This window comes from Cnephaeus nilssonii (genome assembly GCF_951640355.1).
Source record: "Cnephaeus nilssonii genome assembly, chromosome: 14".
Lineage (NCBI taxonomy): Eukaryota > Metazoa > Chordata > Mammalia > Chiroptera > Vespertilionidae > Cnephaeus > Cnephaeus nilssonii.
Window position 1 is genome coordinate 2637297 of NC_137085.1, and position 16201 is coordinate 2653497.

General features: G+C 58.8%; 1 protein-coding gene across 3 annotated transcripts in view; it reads left to right on the plus strand.

Moving 5' to 3' along the window:
• The window catches only part of TSC1 (TSC complex subunit 1), a 38166-nt gene extending 23300 nt beyond the window's left edge, over positions 1 to 14866 (plus strand). For 2 of the 3 annotated variants that reach the window (XM_079791376.1, XM_079791377.1), the window contains exons 9-23: positions 1947 to 2122; positions 2894 to 3006; positions 3317 to 3428; positions 3716 to 3834; positions 5766 to 5835; positions 6225 to 6326; positions 6566 to 7124; positions 8537 to 8580; positions 9137 to 9303; positions 9965 to 10147; positions 10875 to 10985; positions 11541 to 11663; positions 12585 to 12772; positions 12843 to 13004; positions 13332 to 14865. In XM_079791376.1, coding sequence (XP_079647502.1) covers positions 1947 to 2122; positions 2894 to 3006; positions 3317 to 3428; positions 3716 to 3834; positions 5766 to 5835; positions 6225 to 6326; positions 6566 to 7124; positions 8537 to 8580; positions 9137 to 9303; positions 9965 to 10147; positions 10875 to 10985; positions 11541 to 11663; positions 12585 to 12772; positions 12843 to 13004; positions 13332 to 13833 — 2731 coding nt within the window. In that variant the 3' untranslated portion in view covers positions 13834 to 14865. Of the gene's footprint in view, positions 1 to 1946; positions 2123 to 2893; positions 3007 to 3316; positions 3429 to 3715; positions 3835 to 5765; positions 5836 to 6224; positions 6327 to 6565; positions 7125 to 8536; positions 8581 to 9136; positions 9304 to 9964; positions 10148 to 10874; positions 10986 to 11540; positions 11664 to 12584; positions 12773 to 12842; positions 13005 to 13331 lie in introns of all 3 variants that reach the window. The other variant, XM_079791378.1, reaches the window with a different exon arrangement.
• The last annotated feature ends 1335 nt before the right edge of the window (positions 14867 to 16201 follow it).

The following is a 16201-nucleotide window of genomic DNA, read 5'->3' on the forward strand; positions in this document are numbered from 1 at the left end:
CTGCGACATGCACTTCATTGTCTTCTCTAAGGTCCGTCTCTGCGGGCGTACGTGTCCTGACTCTTGCTCTCACGTAATCACTTTCCAGCCGCTGAGAATGTGGGGCGGAGACTAGCAGCCGTGCCACAGGTGTCACAGGCTGCCACCGAGACCCTCCCCTGCACCGACCCAAGAGGCTGCGTGGGGACCCCAAGGCCCTGCCTCTAGGGCAGCTGCCTGAGGCCCCACGGCCGGCTCTTTCCTGTGTGTGATACCACAGTCCCCACATCTCAGCGAGGCTGAGCGGCCTAGAACCATTTGCGTCGGGCGGATGTTTCCTCGGGGAGCCGTGGCGCGGCCGGGGCTGCCGGGCTGTTCTCCATAAGCTTCGGAACACGGAGGCGAGAGCCTCTGGGGGTGACTGGTTACCTAGAAACACGGAGAGCAGGTGATGTCCACAGGAGGACCGTTCTACCTGAGCGAGCAAAGGCGTTCGCGCCTCCACTTAGCGCATTTGGCAAACACCGACGAAGTAAGAGAGGAAAGGAACACACCATGTCCTGTTCTTCTCATTTGAATTATTAGTGGGAGCATATCCGTTTGTGTAGCTCTGAGTAGTTTTGTTTGTTTTTTTAATATATTTTCATTGATTTTAGAGAGGAAGAGAGAGATAGACACATCAGTGATGAGAGAGAATCATTGATCGGCTGCCTCTTGCACGCCCCCTACTGGGGATTGAGCCTGCAACCCAAGCATGTGCCCTTGACCAGAATCGAACCCGGGACCCCTCAGTCCGCAGTCCAATGCTCTATCCACCAAGCCACACCAGCCAGGGCTCTGAGTAGTTTTGTTTCCTTTACTCGTGTAAGATTATATCCTGAGCATTTGCTGTCACTTAATCTTTGAAAGCATGATTTTTAAAGCCAGCTTTTAGTAAGGTATAACTTAGATACAATAAAGTTCATCCGTTTTGTTCAGTTTTGACAAAAGGCTCACTCGCAGTAGAAGAATGTCCCGTTGCCCAGGAAGCCCCTTCCAGCCCGCCCTCCCTCTTGACGACCACGGGCCCGCTGACAGGGTCTCAGTCTTTCCTCTGCAGAGGCTCTGGCTGGACTCGGGGTGCTTCCTTCTTCCCATCACGGGCTGCGCTGTGCTGAGCTGAGCCGGTGCACATCGCCACGCCTGTCTCTCCGTGGGCCGTGCTCTCAGCAGCAGAACTGCGGCTCCCAGACCAGAGCCCTGAGACAGTTCTTTACGTTTCCGGTGGCTGGCTCCAGGGCTGGGACTTGCTGCGCCGTGTTTGCGGCCTGAGGATGGCTTGGAACCCAGCACTTTGACCAGGGCCCTGAGTCACGCTCAGCTCCCTGGCAGCCTCCAGGCCTCCCTGCTCTTTGATTGCCTTCGTTCCAAAGGAGATTTCCCCGGCGGCTGCTCTGCCTAGTGTGTGTTCTATTTTGAGCCAGGCCTAGTCTTTTGTTGATGAAGTTTTTCTTTCAGTTTAGTGCCTGGTAAATTGATAAACCACTTTAAACGGGGAGGATATAGGTTTGTGAAATGAATGCCTAATTTCTGGTCAGTACTTCTTGGGCTGGTGTGGCTCTGCCTTGTTCTGTGCTAATCACGGGTCAGTGGCTAGCTGGAGTTAGCACATGTATGTATTTGATTGATTAAATGGATTATAGCTTGCCCTGGCCGGTTTGGCCCAGTGGATGGAGCGTCGGCCTGTGGACTGAAGGGTCCCAGGTTCAATTCTGGTCAAGGGCATATGCCTGAGTTTCGGGCTCAATCCCCAGTGGGGGACGTGCAGGAGGCAGCCAATCAATGATTCTCTCTCATCATTGATGTTTCTATCTATCTCTCCCTCTTCCTTCCTCTCTGAAATCAATAAAGAAATATATATTTAAAAAATAAATAAATAAATAAATGGATTACAGCTTGCATTTCTTGACGTTCTTTGCCTTTTACAGGTGGAAGAAGTTAGAAACCCATGATGTTGTAATCGAGTGTGCCAAAATCTCTCTGGACCCTACAGAAGCCTCGTATGAAGATGGCTATTCTGTGTCTCACCAAAACTCAGCCCGCCTGCCCCCTCGTTCAGCCGACGTCACCGCAAGCCCTTACGTGGACGCACAGAACAGCTTTGGTAGGAGGGACTCCGGTACTTCCCTGCCTCCCGCGTTGGCCCGGGGCGCATTGTTGATTTTTGTTGACTTTCTTCTTCTTTTCCTAGAAGAAGACTTGGGTCAGCTCCTAGGAGCGGCTTCCCAAATATTTAAAATTTGAATTTGCCCCCATTTCTGCTGATTAACTCCTCCTTCAAGTGTAATTTCGGCCCATGTCCTCGGTCTCCTGCCTGATCATGTGCCCGCAGGCTTGCTGTGTCTGCGATGCTAACAAGGAAAATGGATTTAAGTGTTTGACTTCTAGGCTGCTGTGCGTAAGGGAGTCTTCCTACTTTCCCGGCACGTGAGAGGCCCTCTGGGCCGCAGCACTGACGTGTGCCCGGGGCTGCACGGAGTGGAATTGGGTTGGTACAGAGTCCAGGCTGCTCTGCAGGCAGCCCCCCTGGGGCATCGGCCCGGCCCTGCCTCCTCACGTTTCCTGCAGACCCCCCTGCACTCATTCCCCAGGATGCCAGGGCCCTCAGATATTCTTTAAATGTAGAGAACGGAATATTGTTGGAAGTTGAGAAGACGTATTTTTTAAACAAATTTAATTTGAGAGAGAGAGACACCGAAGCATCATCCCACCATCCATGCATTCGTCGGTTGCTTCTTGTCTGGGCCCTGACTGGGGACCCACCCCCGGTGGTGCTCCAACCAGCTGAGCCCCAGCGAGGACGAGGTGACCCAGGTGCTCTGTCAGCATAACCAGGCCACACAGCGAGGCGTGTGCTCTTTCCCTTTCGTTGCAGGGAGCGTGACTTCCACCCCTCACTCGGCGTCCCGGCCGATATCCAGCACGCCAGGGCAGCTACCTCCGCCGCTGAGTTCCCCTGCGCCACGGCTGCCAGCCGAGGCCCCGCAAGTACGGTCCCAGGGTGCAGAGTGCGCCCGTTTCTTCTCTGCTCGCCGCCGGCGCGGGCCATTAGGGTCGGGCATTAGCACGTGGTCGGGGAAATCTCACACTGCTCATTTCAGAAAGTTGTTTTTAAGGATGGGTTACATTAGCAAAACCCACGTGGGTTTCTCTGGGAGCCTAGACTTACAAATGCAACGTGTCCCTTGATAGAGCTTTAATGAGGTGCCTCTTTCTAGTTGGAAGTGGCCACCGCCCAGGGACGTACACGTTGGGTGAGTGGTCCTTGCTCATCCCGACATGCTTCCTGACTTCCCAGGCTACTCTCTGGAGCCCATCTCTGGTGTGCGGCATGGCCACGCCTCCCACTTCTCCTGGAAACGTGCCGCCGGACTGCTCCCAGCCCTACAGTAAAGCCTTTGGTGGCCCTGGTATGTCTGCCTCAGGGGGGTTTGGTTGGTGGGGGTGGGCCTGCCGTTTATGACCAGGAACAGCCTCGGGTCTGACTGTGTTTGGGGACTTGCCGCAGTGAACCTGCTGTTGACGCTAATGCAAACCTCGGGGGCTTCCGGAACATGTAGAGTGAACCTAGAAATGGCCTGGCCTGGATTCCCCACGAGTGATCTCTGGCAGCTTTCCTCACGGCGCCAGGCCTCCAAGACCGCGGCAGCTCAGCAGTCCGGCCCAGTGACTGCGCTCTGCCCTTGTCTCCGAGCAGGTGGAAAAGGAACTCCCTCGGGAACCCCGGCGACCTCTCCTCCGCCCGCCCCGCTCTGCCATTCGGATGACTGCGTGCACGGCCCGCTCCCCCCGCCCACAGCCACACACCCCCGGAAGGTATGCTCGGGTCGCCCTCTGCCCTAGCACCGCGGCTGCCTGCTCACTCACTCTGTGAAGCCTGTCATGCCCGATAGCGCTCCCCTGAAATGTGGGGGCCTTAAACAGAACACCTGACCGAGCAGCCAGCAGCTCTCCAAGTGGGGCAGCTGGCGCGGGCCTGGAGCCCTTCCTGGAACCCGTGGTCAGAAGTGCTGGCACGGTGATACTAAGCTGTCCTTTGCCCCTTGACGGCGTGGAACTCCTGGTATAGAAACGGTGGTGAGCGCCTGGCCCCGCAGCGCGAGTCAGCAGGTGCCCACCTGTCCTGGCAGGCGTTACAGTCTTCTTCCTGGACTGTTTTTTTCTGTTTAAAAGAAAAGAAAAGCCAAAACACTAACGTAAGAATATTCTGTGGGAAGCAGTGAAAGTCGTTAATCAGATCGTGGCCTTTGGGAACATGATTGTGTAACTCTAATGGAAGGGGATGTGCACATGAGCACTGCTCACACCAGGTGGCGTGACCTCAGGCACCGTGCGAGGGTCAGGCCAGAGCTGACCCGGCGCTTTTCCTCCCGAAGCTCCGGTTTTATTGGAGAGCTGGCTGGCACTGGTATTCAGACCTGAGTGTGGCCAGCAGTTAGTTTGTTAAGTGATGCACTGAGCCTGTCTCTTCAAGATAAACAACTGACAGTATTTGTTGCCAATGATAAAATCCAGCTCCAGGTGAAACTGGAATATTAAGACACGGCATCTGCCCCTCAAGCTGATAGCTTCCCCTGGTCTCATGTGAGATGGAAGTCTCGGGAAGCTTGGCTAGGCCTCGTTGTCAGCATGGGATGGTGAATTGTTTCAGCTGCATGACTCCGTGAGCCAGTCTCTGCCAAATGCCCAGAGATCGATGCTCTAGCCCAGTGGTCGGCAAACTGCGGCTCGCGGGCCACATGCAGCTCTTTGGCCCCTTGAGTTTTTAGCAAAGGCCAGCTTAGGAGTGCCCTAATTAAGTTAATAACAGTGTACCTACCTATATAGTTTAAGTTTAAAAAATTTGGCTTTCCAAAGACATTTCAATCGTTGTCCTGTTGATATTTGGCTCTGTTGACTAATGAGTTTGCCGACCACTGCAGTCCAGCCTCATGCATGGTGAAGGCGCTTTCGTGTACATCCAGGCAGGCGGTGGATAACATGCATATGGAGCATGAATGGCCATGGCTTCAGATTTCACACCATAAATAACCCTAGGAAGTAACCTTGTCAGGTGTGGGTGCGACATCAGAGATGTTACCCCCAGTCTGTTAACATTGTTTACTTCTTACCACTGCTTGTTGGGGTCCCAGCGTTTTCTTCACGTTTCGCCAGAACGCCGTAGGCAGCAGACGGAAGGCAGAGGCAGCGGGAGCACCCAGCTGCTTCCCTGCAGGGATCAGAGCAGCTGCAGGAACGGACAACAGCTCCGCTCGCCTCATTCATTCTTGTTTTAAGCGAATTAATGAATATTCTTTTTTTAAAATACATTTTATTGATATTTTACAGAGAGGAAGGGAGGGGGAGAGAGAGTTAGAAACATCGATGAGCGAGAAACATCCATCACCTGCCTCCTGCACACTCCCTACTGGGTATATGCCCGCAACCAAGGTACATGGCCTTGACCGGAATCGAACCTGGGACCCTTGAGTCCGCAGGCCGATGCTCTATCCACTGAGCCAAACCGGTTAGGGCTAATGAATATTCCTAAAACTTCTCTTTTAATTCCTAATCCAGTAACTTTCAGGAGATTTAACACAACCGCATAGACAGAAGGTCCTGGGGTTCTTAACAGTTTCAAGAATATCAAGGCGTCCTGAGACAAACAGCTTTCTAATCTGACAGCACAGATACTTGGGGTGTTTCTCTTACGTCCGGGGCCGGGTGCTCAGCCTCGCCGAGTGATGTAAACATGCCCATCTTTTCAGGAGGAGAAAACAGATCCGGCCCGGCCCTGTCTGCACAGACAGCACCATCTTCCCAACGACCGCGGGCTAGGTAACGTCTCCTCTGTGGGTTACGTGTGGGGACAGGGAAATCCTGGAAGGCTGCAAACCACTGAGGCCTCAAGACACCGAAACCTGTCCTTTACCCTAGAGGCCACCTAATGGTGACCCAGCTTTCAGCGAGCGCAGGGAGGCACCTGTGTGCGGAGCTGCCAGCCCGTGGCTTTCCCTGTCCGCTGAGCGTTAGGGCCGGAGCATTTCCTCCCGGGGGCCCGTGTTCGGCACCGTTAGTTGGTGTCGGCGGTGTCGGAGCTCTGCCGCCCCGAGAGCCCTTCCAGCCTGTCGGTCCAGCAGGGACTCGTCCCGGCACCTCCGTGACGGGACGCGTTTCCGTCCCAGCGTTTCCAGCGTGTTTCTCTGACTCGAGTTGTCTGTTTCTAGAAGAACTTCCTGGCAGCAAAGAACTTCCTCTCAGTGACCTTCCAGGGTTCTTAGGCGGCCTGGCCTCCGAAGAAGACAGCATTGAAAAGGACAAAGAAGAAGGTAACATCCGGGCTCCTGGGCCTGGTGAGGTGGAGAGATGGTAAAACTGAACCCGGGCCTCGTGCCAGCACGCCGGGCTGGCGTGGTGTTTCTCCTCTTGGGAGAAGAGGTGGGAGGTGCACTGTGGGTCCAACGCCAGGTGAAGGGAGGCCGCTCGGTAATGTCCTCTGGGTGGCACTGCCTGGCCCTGCCCAGGAGGCCTGCTCACTTGGTGTCTCTGTCTCCCTCCCTCCCCTCAGCGGCAATTTATAAAGAACTTTCTGAGATCACAACGGCCGACACTGAGCCTCTGGTTCCTCGGGGAGGCTTCGACTCTCCCTTCTACCAGGACAGTCTCCTGGGCTGTCCGAGGAAGACCCCGTCAGCCACCGCCAGCGCTCAGGGCGCCAGTGTGCACCCCGAGCCTCTCCACTCGTCCCTGGACAAGCTGGGGCCTGACACACCAAAGCAAGCCTTCACCCCCATTGAGCTGCCCTGCGGGGGCCTCGACGAGAGTCCTGCCGGGAGCAGGGAGCGCCAGACCCCTCTGGAGACCAGGATCCTCACGCCCAGCCCTTTCAGAGTTCCGTCTCAGGGGGGCGCGGGCTTCGGCAGTGGGCAGCCTCCGCCCTACGATCATCTCTTTGAGGTGGCACTGCCCAAGGCTGCCCACCATTTTGTCAGCACGAAGACCCAGGAGCTCGTCAAGAAGGTGCCAGGAAGCGCAGAGGGAGCCTGGGTGCCCTCTGCCTCCCCCCTGGAGGTGCTGGACAGGCTGATCCAGCAGGGCGCTGACGCGCACGGCAAGGAGCTGAGCAGGTAAGGCGCCGCTGAGCAGGAGGGCGCCGTCCTCCGCGGTGTCTGTCCCGGTGACATGAGAACGTGGGAGGGCGCAGGCAGTGTGCTCCGTCCGGGGGCCGCTGCTCCTCCCGTGCGAGCGGACACCCTCCAGCCTGCCGCCTTTCCGTGCACAGGGCTGTGTGTCCTCCAGACGTGCACACTGAGCTGGATCGTCCCTCGTGCCCATTTTGACACGAGTCTTCCTGCCTCTGCGTAGGCCGTCTGGCACTGCGCTCTGAGGACGCTCAGAGGCTCCACGCTTGCTCTCGCAGCGGAGGGCGAGGTTGTGGCATCTCAGATGCAGGCATGTTGGCCACAGGGCCCTCTGCTCGCCAAGGGGGCTTCTGTTTGCTGCCATCGCTCATCAGGTGGGAGAAAGTCAGCAGCCTTTCAAACAAGCTCAGGTGGCCCCTCCCCCGGGACGGCGCACGTGATTTCTTAGAGATCTGTCTGAGACACTCTTCAACCCTTCTTTTCTTTCTTATTTTTTCCTTTTTCTTCAACCTTTCTTTTTATTACCCTTTTCAAAGGAGGTTCAAGGAAGGCGTGAGGGAAGTTTGAATTCTCGGTCATTTCTCAGCAGGTTCTTGGGGAATGTTAGTTTTCATTTTCCTTCTGTATAATAACCTAAGGCAGAATTTGACAGAGATGGTAATATTTAACATCTCTCTCTGTCTTCTTTTTTAAGATTGAGTTTGGAGAGGGAGGAAGAGAGAAACATTGATGTGGGAGAGAAAACATCACTCAGTTGCCTCCCAGACTCGCCCTGATGGGGAATTGAACCTGCTACCCTCTGGTGTACAGGCTAAGATTCCGCTCCCCCCCCCCTTCTCTTTCTAAAATATATTTTTCTATTGATTTCAGAGAGGAAGGGGGAGAGAGAAACATCAGTGGTGAGAGAGAATCCTGGATCGGCTGCCTCCTGCACACCCCACAACCCGGGCCTGTGCCCTGACTGGGAATTGAACTGTGACTCCTGATTCATAGGTAGATGCTCAACCACTGAGCCACACCGGCTGGGCTAAGGTCCTCTTTTAATGACATTCAGGTAATAGGCCCAGGTAAACTACCTCCTTTTTCCTTAAACTCGGAGACAGGAGTGTCTCAGGCCAGAGCTGCTCTCCATGTATTTCATGGAGGATTGGAAACGGGCAGCTCTCCGTGTGCTTGGTCACCAGTCACCTTGAAAGCCGAGCACCACGCGCCAGCCACAGGGTGAGCTCGGGGCGCGGCCCGCGGCCCTCGGCCTTCCCTCGAGTGGGCTGTCGGGCTCCTCGGCTGACTCCACGGGGACTGGGAGCTGAAGGCTTCCTTGTGCCACAAGGAGGGACCTGACCTCACAACTCCAGGTACGTAAGACCGTGACTTTGTGCTCAAACCTTTCTTCCCAGGTTGTCTCTACCCAGCAAGTCTGTCGACTGGACCCACTTTGGAGGTAAAGTTGTTACTTGAGCTCCAGATCCAGCCCACGTGGGTCTGCCTGCCAGTTGCCTTTCCTGTCCACGCGGGGGTGCCCTGTAGGAAGCAGATCCCCCTTTGCTCCTGTTCCAGCCACTTACCCGTGCGCTTGCTAACGGGGATCTCGGGTGTCGCCAAGTCGGCTTTCCTGTTGGAAAGCGGCAAAGACCATGCGCTCCGCAGTAGAATCGCGGACAGTGCAGACCTCACGCCTGGCCCCCTGGCCAAGCCCCAAGTGCAGGGGGTGGTCCTGGAGCGTTCTCGGGGGAAACGTATCGGGGAGCGAAGAAAAGGGACCTCAGGAGTGGACGCATGTGGCTCCAGTTTGTGGAGACAAGGAAAGCATGCTGAGCGTCACCACAGTGTGCCCTTAGCAGGGGACGGAGGTGGTGGTACTTCCTCCCGCTGAGGGACTGCTGGGAGCGCGGGGTCCTTGCCAGCGGGCGGCAATCTCTTCGTAACAGACCCTGGGCGGGGCTGATGGAACGCCATGTAAAAGGCATCTCTGCCACCTCCCTCTGCTTTAAAACCAGGCTCTCCTCCCTCAGATGAGATCCGCACCCTCCGTAACCAGTTGCTTTTACTGCACAACCAGTTGCTCTATGAGCGCTTTAAGAGGCAGCAGCACGCTGTCCGGAACAGGCGGCTCCTCCGCAGGGTGATCCGGGCGGCGGCTCTGGAGGAGCACAACGCGGCGATGGTGAGCTGAGGGGTGGGCGGCGGGGCGGGCCCTTCGCTGCGGTAGGAGCAGCCCCTGAGCCGGGTCACTTCCCGCCCTTGCTCTGCTCCCTGGTGTGGCTCAGGCGGCCGCCTCGTCTCTGAGGTTCACACAGGAGTGGCTGCATCTCTGGGCTCCAGCATCTCTGGGCTCCGGCAGCTCTTGGAAGCCGCGGGGACAGCGGAGTTTTTGTTGATTTGTCACTGGCTGTGATGATAACAGGGTCAGAGATTATTTTGTTTTTCCAAATGTGAAAGCAGCTCTCCTGAAGCTGTTTTATGGCCCCAAATGTGTGGCACAGTAGTGCAGCCAGTTGGACCTGGTGACTGGCCGTGGCTCTGCCACTTAGGAAAGTAGGTGAGCCTGCGGCAGCTGCCACCCAGCGTGTAACTGAGAGGAGTGACCCGCTGGCTGAGTGCTGGCCAGGGCGAGCGGCGTGATGTGCGTCCCTTCAGTGACCTGAGGGGAAATGTGGGAGCCCTTGAGCTGGAGCCCAGCCAGACAGAGCGGGCGGTCAGGTTCTGGGCCTGCAGTATGGTTAAAGGGCAGCTAAGACTTGAGATGAAATGTGTGCATTTGAACTTGAGCATCACTGCCCATGTCGGAAGGCAGCTAAAATGATGACCTCTCTGGTCTCTGCTAGAAAGACCAGTTGAAGTTACAGGAGAAGGACATCCAGATGTGGAAGGTCAGTCTGCAGAAAGAGCAAGCCAGGTGCAGCCAGCTCCAGGAGCAGCGGGACACGATGGTCGCCCAGCTGCACAGCCAGATCCGGCAGCTGCAGCACGACCGGGAGGAGTTCTACAACCAGAGCCAGGAGCTGCAGGTACGCCGCTGCGCAGGCGTCCCCGAGGGGCACACACCGTGTGCTTCTCACCAAGGCGAGCCCTTTCCCCGACACCGAGGCCTGGTGCAGGCCCATTTGACTTAGGGAGAGGTCCCAGCTCCCTCAGTGTGTCAGCCATTTTTCCTGGCTCCGCAGCCGAACAGAGAAGTTCTGCTTCTCAGGTGGATCTAAACAACTTAGTGGTACTTGTCCTGACAACTTAGTAGCTGTTTAAAGTAATCTACATAAACTTAAGGAAGTTTAAGTTCCTTTTTCAATGGCACAGCTGATTTGCCAGTGCTCTGTGCGCCCTGGGTCACCCGCATGTCCGTTTTCCACTGCTTTTTGCCTGGTGACCTGGTCACATTGACCTCCTGACACGCAGCTTCACAAAGAGGGCGACATCCCGGCAGGGACACCTCTTGCTGACACTGAAGGACCTCCCGCCGGTAGTGCACGTGATAACCAGCAGGTGTCGCTGTGTTTTCCTCAAAAATAAACGCTCCGGCCCAGTTCAGGGCCGTTTGCTGCCCCGCTCCAGGCTCTTTGGTGCAGTTTGGGGCCTGGGGGTCTGAGGCCGTGGTTAAACAAATCAGGAACTCGCCACAGCTTACTTTTTAAAACTAAGACTTACTTCCTGATGGGCCACTGAGGGAGCAGGGGCCGGTGGCTGGAGGGGGAGGGGGGGGGGTCTGCTGGTGCTCTGAGCCTGCGTCTCCCTGCACAGACCAAGCTGGAGGACTGCAGGAACATGGTGGCGGAGCTGCGCCTGGAGCTGAAGAAGGCCAACAGCAAGGTGTGCCACACGGAGCTGCTGCTCAGCCAGGTGTCTCAGAAGGTGAGAGGGACAGGTGTGGCTTGTGTGTCAGTGAGGGGTCCCCAGCAGGGGGCGCGCCTGTCCCTTCCTCCCAGGGGACAGCGGGTCAGGTCTGGAGACATTCTGGTGTGACTGGCGTGGAGTGGGCAGGTGCTGGGTGCTGCTGAGCCCTGTGAGTGTCCCGGAAGGCTCTCTCCACGCCGTTTGAAGTTGGTTCAGAGTTTTGAGCTGTGAACCTCTGGGGTTCGCTGCGCTGCTAGACATCACTTAGCCAGGAGCGGCGAGTCTTCCCGGGACCGAATGCCCTGCTGGGGCCCTGCACCCCCTCCCAGCGGCCTGTCGTGGCCACCTCGGTGTGGACGCTGGCACGTCTTCCTTTTTGCCGGCTCCATTTAAAGTGCATTTTTGTCCATTCCATCGCCCCTGGAGGCCCCCTCCACACCAGCTGAGGGTTAGGAATTGCAACCGCGGAGCTGTGGACTCCGCCTGGCGCTGGCGTGGTGAGCTGCTGCCCCCCAGTGGCCGCCTGCAGCCGTGCGCTGTGGGCCGTTCACGCCTGTTCCTGTGTTTGGTCAGCTCTCCAACAGCGAGTCGGTGCAGCAGCAGATGGAGTTCCTCAACAGGCAGCTGCTGGTGCTCGGCGAGGTCAACGAGCTGTACTTGGAGCAGCTGCAGAACAAGCACTCGGACACCACCAAGGTGGGCGGAGGCGCGGGGCGGGCGGGCGGCCCTCACTGGTCACCGAGCGGCTCTGTGACTCGTTCCCAAAATGGCGCTGCGGTCCTGGTGCCCATCCCCCCTCTCGCTGCCTGGCCATGCAAGCACTTCTCGGCATCACACGAGCCTGCTTCCCCACTGGGCCACTTTGAGATTAAGTCAGATGTCAGTGCCAGCACCTGATGGTAGTGGGTACCGAGGAGGAGAGATGTTCCCCTTCTTCGCCCAGGCCCCTGTCCTGGAGGGAGGGGAGCCGGGTCTGGAACGGAGCTCAGGACTGAGAGTATGGACCGCTGTGCGTGTTCTCCTTCCTTTAGTTGTTGAGTTGAGTTTCAGCAGGTGGTGGCTCGGTCGGTGGCCAGGCCAGCGTCAGGCCGGTCTTATTAATCAGGCCTCGCCAGTGGTGTTGGGACAGTTTCGTGCCGGTATAGACAGCCCGGGGTAATGTGAGCGAGTGAGCTGGGAGTGGGGTGATAGTGCACGCTCAGGTGTTTCCTTCACCGCGTCTCCACACACACACACTCCCACCACTGCGCTCTGTGAGGGCTCAGACCCAGAGGTGTGGTTTTCATCCCGCGGCTGCTCCTGAGCCCGCAGCCCGCAGCCCGCAGCCCGCAGGCCAGGCTCCTTCAGAGGGAAGGCCAGGTCACGTGGGAGTTCATCTGGAAACCGGCTCCCACTTCCTGGGCGCTATAACGGCTTTGGGAAAAGAACGGGGAACCTACAGGCTAAGAGAACCTTGAAGAGTTTACTCAGGGGCACCTGCCGGGTCTTGGGGGGAGGGCAGACAGAGCGGCCCCGAGGCGCTGCCTGGGGTTCGAGCACCTGTGCGCCCTCAGTGCCCCTGCCGCGGCTGCTGCGGGCGGCCGCGCGGTCACCAGCCTGACTCGGCCCCTCTGCCAGGAAGTGGAGGTGATGAAGGCTGCGTACCGGAAGGAGCTGGAGAAGCACCGGAGCCACGCGCTCCAGCAGAGCCAGAGGCTCGACACCTCCCAGCGGCGCGTGCTGGAGCTGGAAGCTCAGCTGGCCAAGAAGGACCACCTTCTCGTGGAGCAGAAGAAGTACCTGGAGGACGTCAAGCTCCAGGCCAGGTAACTCGCGGGAGGGGCGCGCGGGGCGCGGGGGTGGCTGGGGTCCCACTCCGGCCACTGTGTCTTTCAGAGGCCAGCTGCAGGCCGCCGAGAGCCGGTATGAGGCTCAGAAACGGATCACCCAGGTGTTTGAGCTGGAGGTCTTAGACTTGTACGGCAGGTTGGAGAAAGATGGCCTCCTGAGAAAACTTGAAGTTGAAAGAACAGAAGCAGCGGAAGCAGCAGAAGAAAGGTAGGAGCAGAGGGCGGTGCGGTGAGCCTCGGAAGCAATTACCGCACGTGGCTCCGTGCGTTTCAGAGCCCCCGACGCCCTGTCCTCAGGACACCCTGCGACCTCTCCATGTCCCTTTTCCTGGCCCCCAGTCCCCGATACGCACAGGAGGCGTCCATGTTTGAGACGCATCCATGCGCCGGGCTGTGACTTGGGTGTCCCGGGTGAGATCCTCGCTTGAGCCCGTTATAGACGCGAGCGATGGGCAGAGTTTGGTGTCAGTGTGAGCCCCCGCCTCCCAGACACGGGCCCACCGTCACCCGTGCCGCGCTCCCCGCTCTGTTGCAGGCTGGACTGCTGCAACGACAGCGGCTCGGGTCCCGTGAGAGGGCACAGCGACGCGGTGTCGGGCCACAACGGGGAGACCAGGCCCCCCCGACCCGGCAGTACCCGGGGCGGCGGGGGCAGCAGCAGCAGCAGCAGCAGCCAGCTCTCCACGCCGGAGAAGCCCCCGGCCCAGCGGGCAGGCCCGTTCAGCAGCCGCTGGGAAACGGCCGTGGGCGAGCCCTCCGCCAGCATCCCCGCGACGGTGGGCTCCCTTCCGAGTTCCAAAAGCTTCCTGGGCATGAAGGCGCGAGAGCTGTTTCGGAACAAGAGCGAGAGCCAGTGCGACGAGGACGGTGTGACCAGCAGCAGCCTTTCTGAGACGCTCAAGCCGGGTGTGGACGCGGGGGTGGAGGCCAAGACCCCCCTGAGCCCCGACGGCCCACGCCCAGCGCTGCCCAGCCCGGACAGTGTGGGACAGCTCCGCATCATGGACTACAACGAGGCTCACCAGGAGCACAGCTAAGCTGGCGCCAATCAGTGTTAACTCCTTAGGCTGCAGGAGGGCGGGCGTGTCCGAGGCTGCTGCTCCCAGGGCCTGAGAGGCCGGCTCAGGGCGGAAGTGGGGTGGAGGCCTTTTGACAGCTGCCTGAGTGCGGAACGGTTTTTGGATCTGGCGTGGAAATGCCTCTTCCCTCCCGCCCCCCCCCCCCCCCCCCATTGACCTCGCAGCGTGTACTAACCGAGGGCCAGTTTGCATTCCTCACCGCTTGGTTTTCTTCCTCCCCCCAAGGTTGTGCCCTTTGAACCAGTGCAATATGAGGCCAAATTCCTCTAACACCACTCCTCCCTGCAGCCCGGAGAGCGGGCTGCGCCCTTAGCCAGGTGGCAGGTGGCGCCAGGTCATCTGCTCGCCCTGCCAGGAGGCAGCGTGTAAGCTGGCGTCTTTTTTGCTGGTTTTGGTCTGAAGTTCAGCATCTAAGTCAGTGGGTTAAAAGAACAACGGTTCAGTCCCCTCCCGTCCTGGCGGTTCCGATAAGCTCCCCAGAGGGTCTGTGTGAACAAAGGTCTGTTGGAAAGTCGGAGCTGGCGCTGCGGGGACCGGGTCTCCCCTTCGGGACGCTCTGTCCCCTTCCCCACTACCTCTTATTTATTTGGTGTTTGCTCGGAAGCTGGTACTGGTCTGACCACAGGCTGGTGTGGGGCTCACCTGCTGTCTGCGGGCGGAAGGTGGTGGGGAGGAGCCGCCTCCAGGCAGGGCTGTGCTGGCCGAGCCCGGGTGGCTGTCCGTCCGTGTGTCCTGGGCACCTGTGTCCGCTGCTCTGTGGCGCCGCAGCAGGACGGCTCTGAGGGCCCCGGAGCTGCCTCTCAGCCCATGCGACCTTGTTTCTCAGGGCTCAGAGCTCCTCACTCAGTAGGTTCCAGGCCACCAAAGAGGTAACAGCTTTTTACACCAGTTCGGGGACCCCCGCTGCCGTCCAGTGTGCTCGGGCAGTGGCCCGGCCAGAGCACTGGCTGGCAGAGTGGAACTCGGCAGATGCTCCTGAAATAAACGCCGGAAGCCTGAGAATTCTTGCCTGGTGTCCAGTGAGGGGGGAGGGGTGGGGCTGAGGCCTTGGGGGAGCGAGGACACACGGCTGCTTTCTGTGCTCGGAGTCGCCGTCGGCCACAAGGAGGGAAAGGCACCTCCCGGGTGGGTCTCCCGCACCTGGAGCTCTGCACAGGAGCGGGGAGGCTCTGTCGGGGGACAGACGCCCTGGCATCCCTCCCCCAGGGGCTGGGTGGTGAGAGGCCCGCGTCCCATGCAATGAGCTGACCTCGGGACAGGGTCTGCAGGCGTGACTGACTGGCCCCGGCCTGGGCGAGGCGGTCAGCGGGCCCGCACCGCCCCTTTATCTGCAGTGTCCCGAGGAAGCTGGACATCCAAGACACTCCAGCGCCTGGCTCAGCCTCAGAGGGGAGCAGAGCTGCAGGGTAGCTGGCCAATCCCGAGGCCCGTCCTGAATGCTTGTCCCGCCCACGCTCAGGAGATGGGGACATCGGGCGCTTGTCACTGCATGTCCCCCACTGGCTGGCAGGGCGAGGAGGCCCATGAGAAGAAAGGAAAACAGTTCTAAAACTGGGCCGATTGTAAAAGTACAGGGAGGCGGAGGCAGCATGGTGAAGGGGCTGAGGCCCGGGCGGAGGCTCCACGGAGGTCTCTGTGCCAGCCTCTGGCATGCCCTCCTGCCGGTGTCTGTCTGCCCAGCTTTACCACGGCCCTGAGCCCGAGGAGCTGGTTCTGGGGGCCGTGGGTTCTACTCACCCGAGGCTTCGGGCTGAGGCCTGGAGTCACGTGGCAGTGACCCAGCCGGGGGACAGGCTTTGCTGGTGCAGCGGCCTCGGCCGTCAGCTCTGTGGGCTTTGGAACTGGTAAACCTGCAAGGCAGCAGGCGGCCTGATGCTGAGCGTCCTCCAGGCGGGAGGCCGGCCTCCAGGCAGCCCTGAGGATGGGCGGGACAAGGAGGCGGACGCCGTGTCCTGGCAGAGCCCGGGCCGGTGGCGCTGTGGTGCTCACGGGCTGGGTGGGCGGCCTCCGTCCCGTCACCGGGCACGCTGCCTGAGCTATGGCATGTCCTGGTCCCCCGGACACTGCTGCGTGGGCAGCAGGGAATTCGTAGGAGCAGCACTACAGGACCACTGGGGGGGGGGGGACAGCAGCATGGCCTCCACGGGGCAGTGCACCCCTGAATCCGCGGCAGGTCACGTAGCACAAGGTTCTGTGTCAGACATGAAGTTGTGGGTTGACAAGGCTTTGACAAGGTCCTGCTGAAACGTAGGAACACTTACTGTGGGGTTGGAGGCAGCGCTGGCCTGAGAGGGAAGCTGCCCGAGCGCACAGGCGGGAGGGAGTG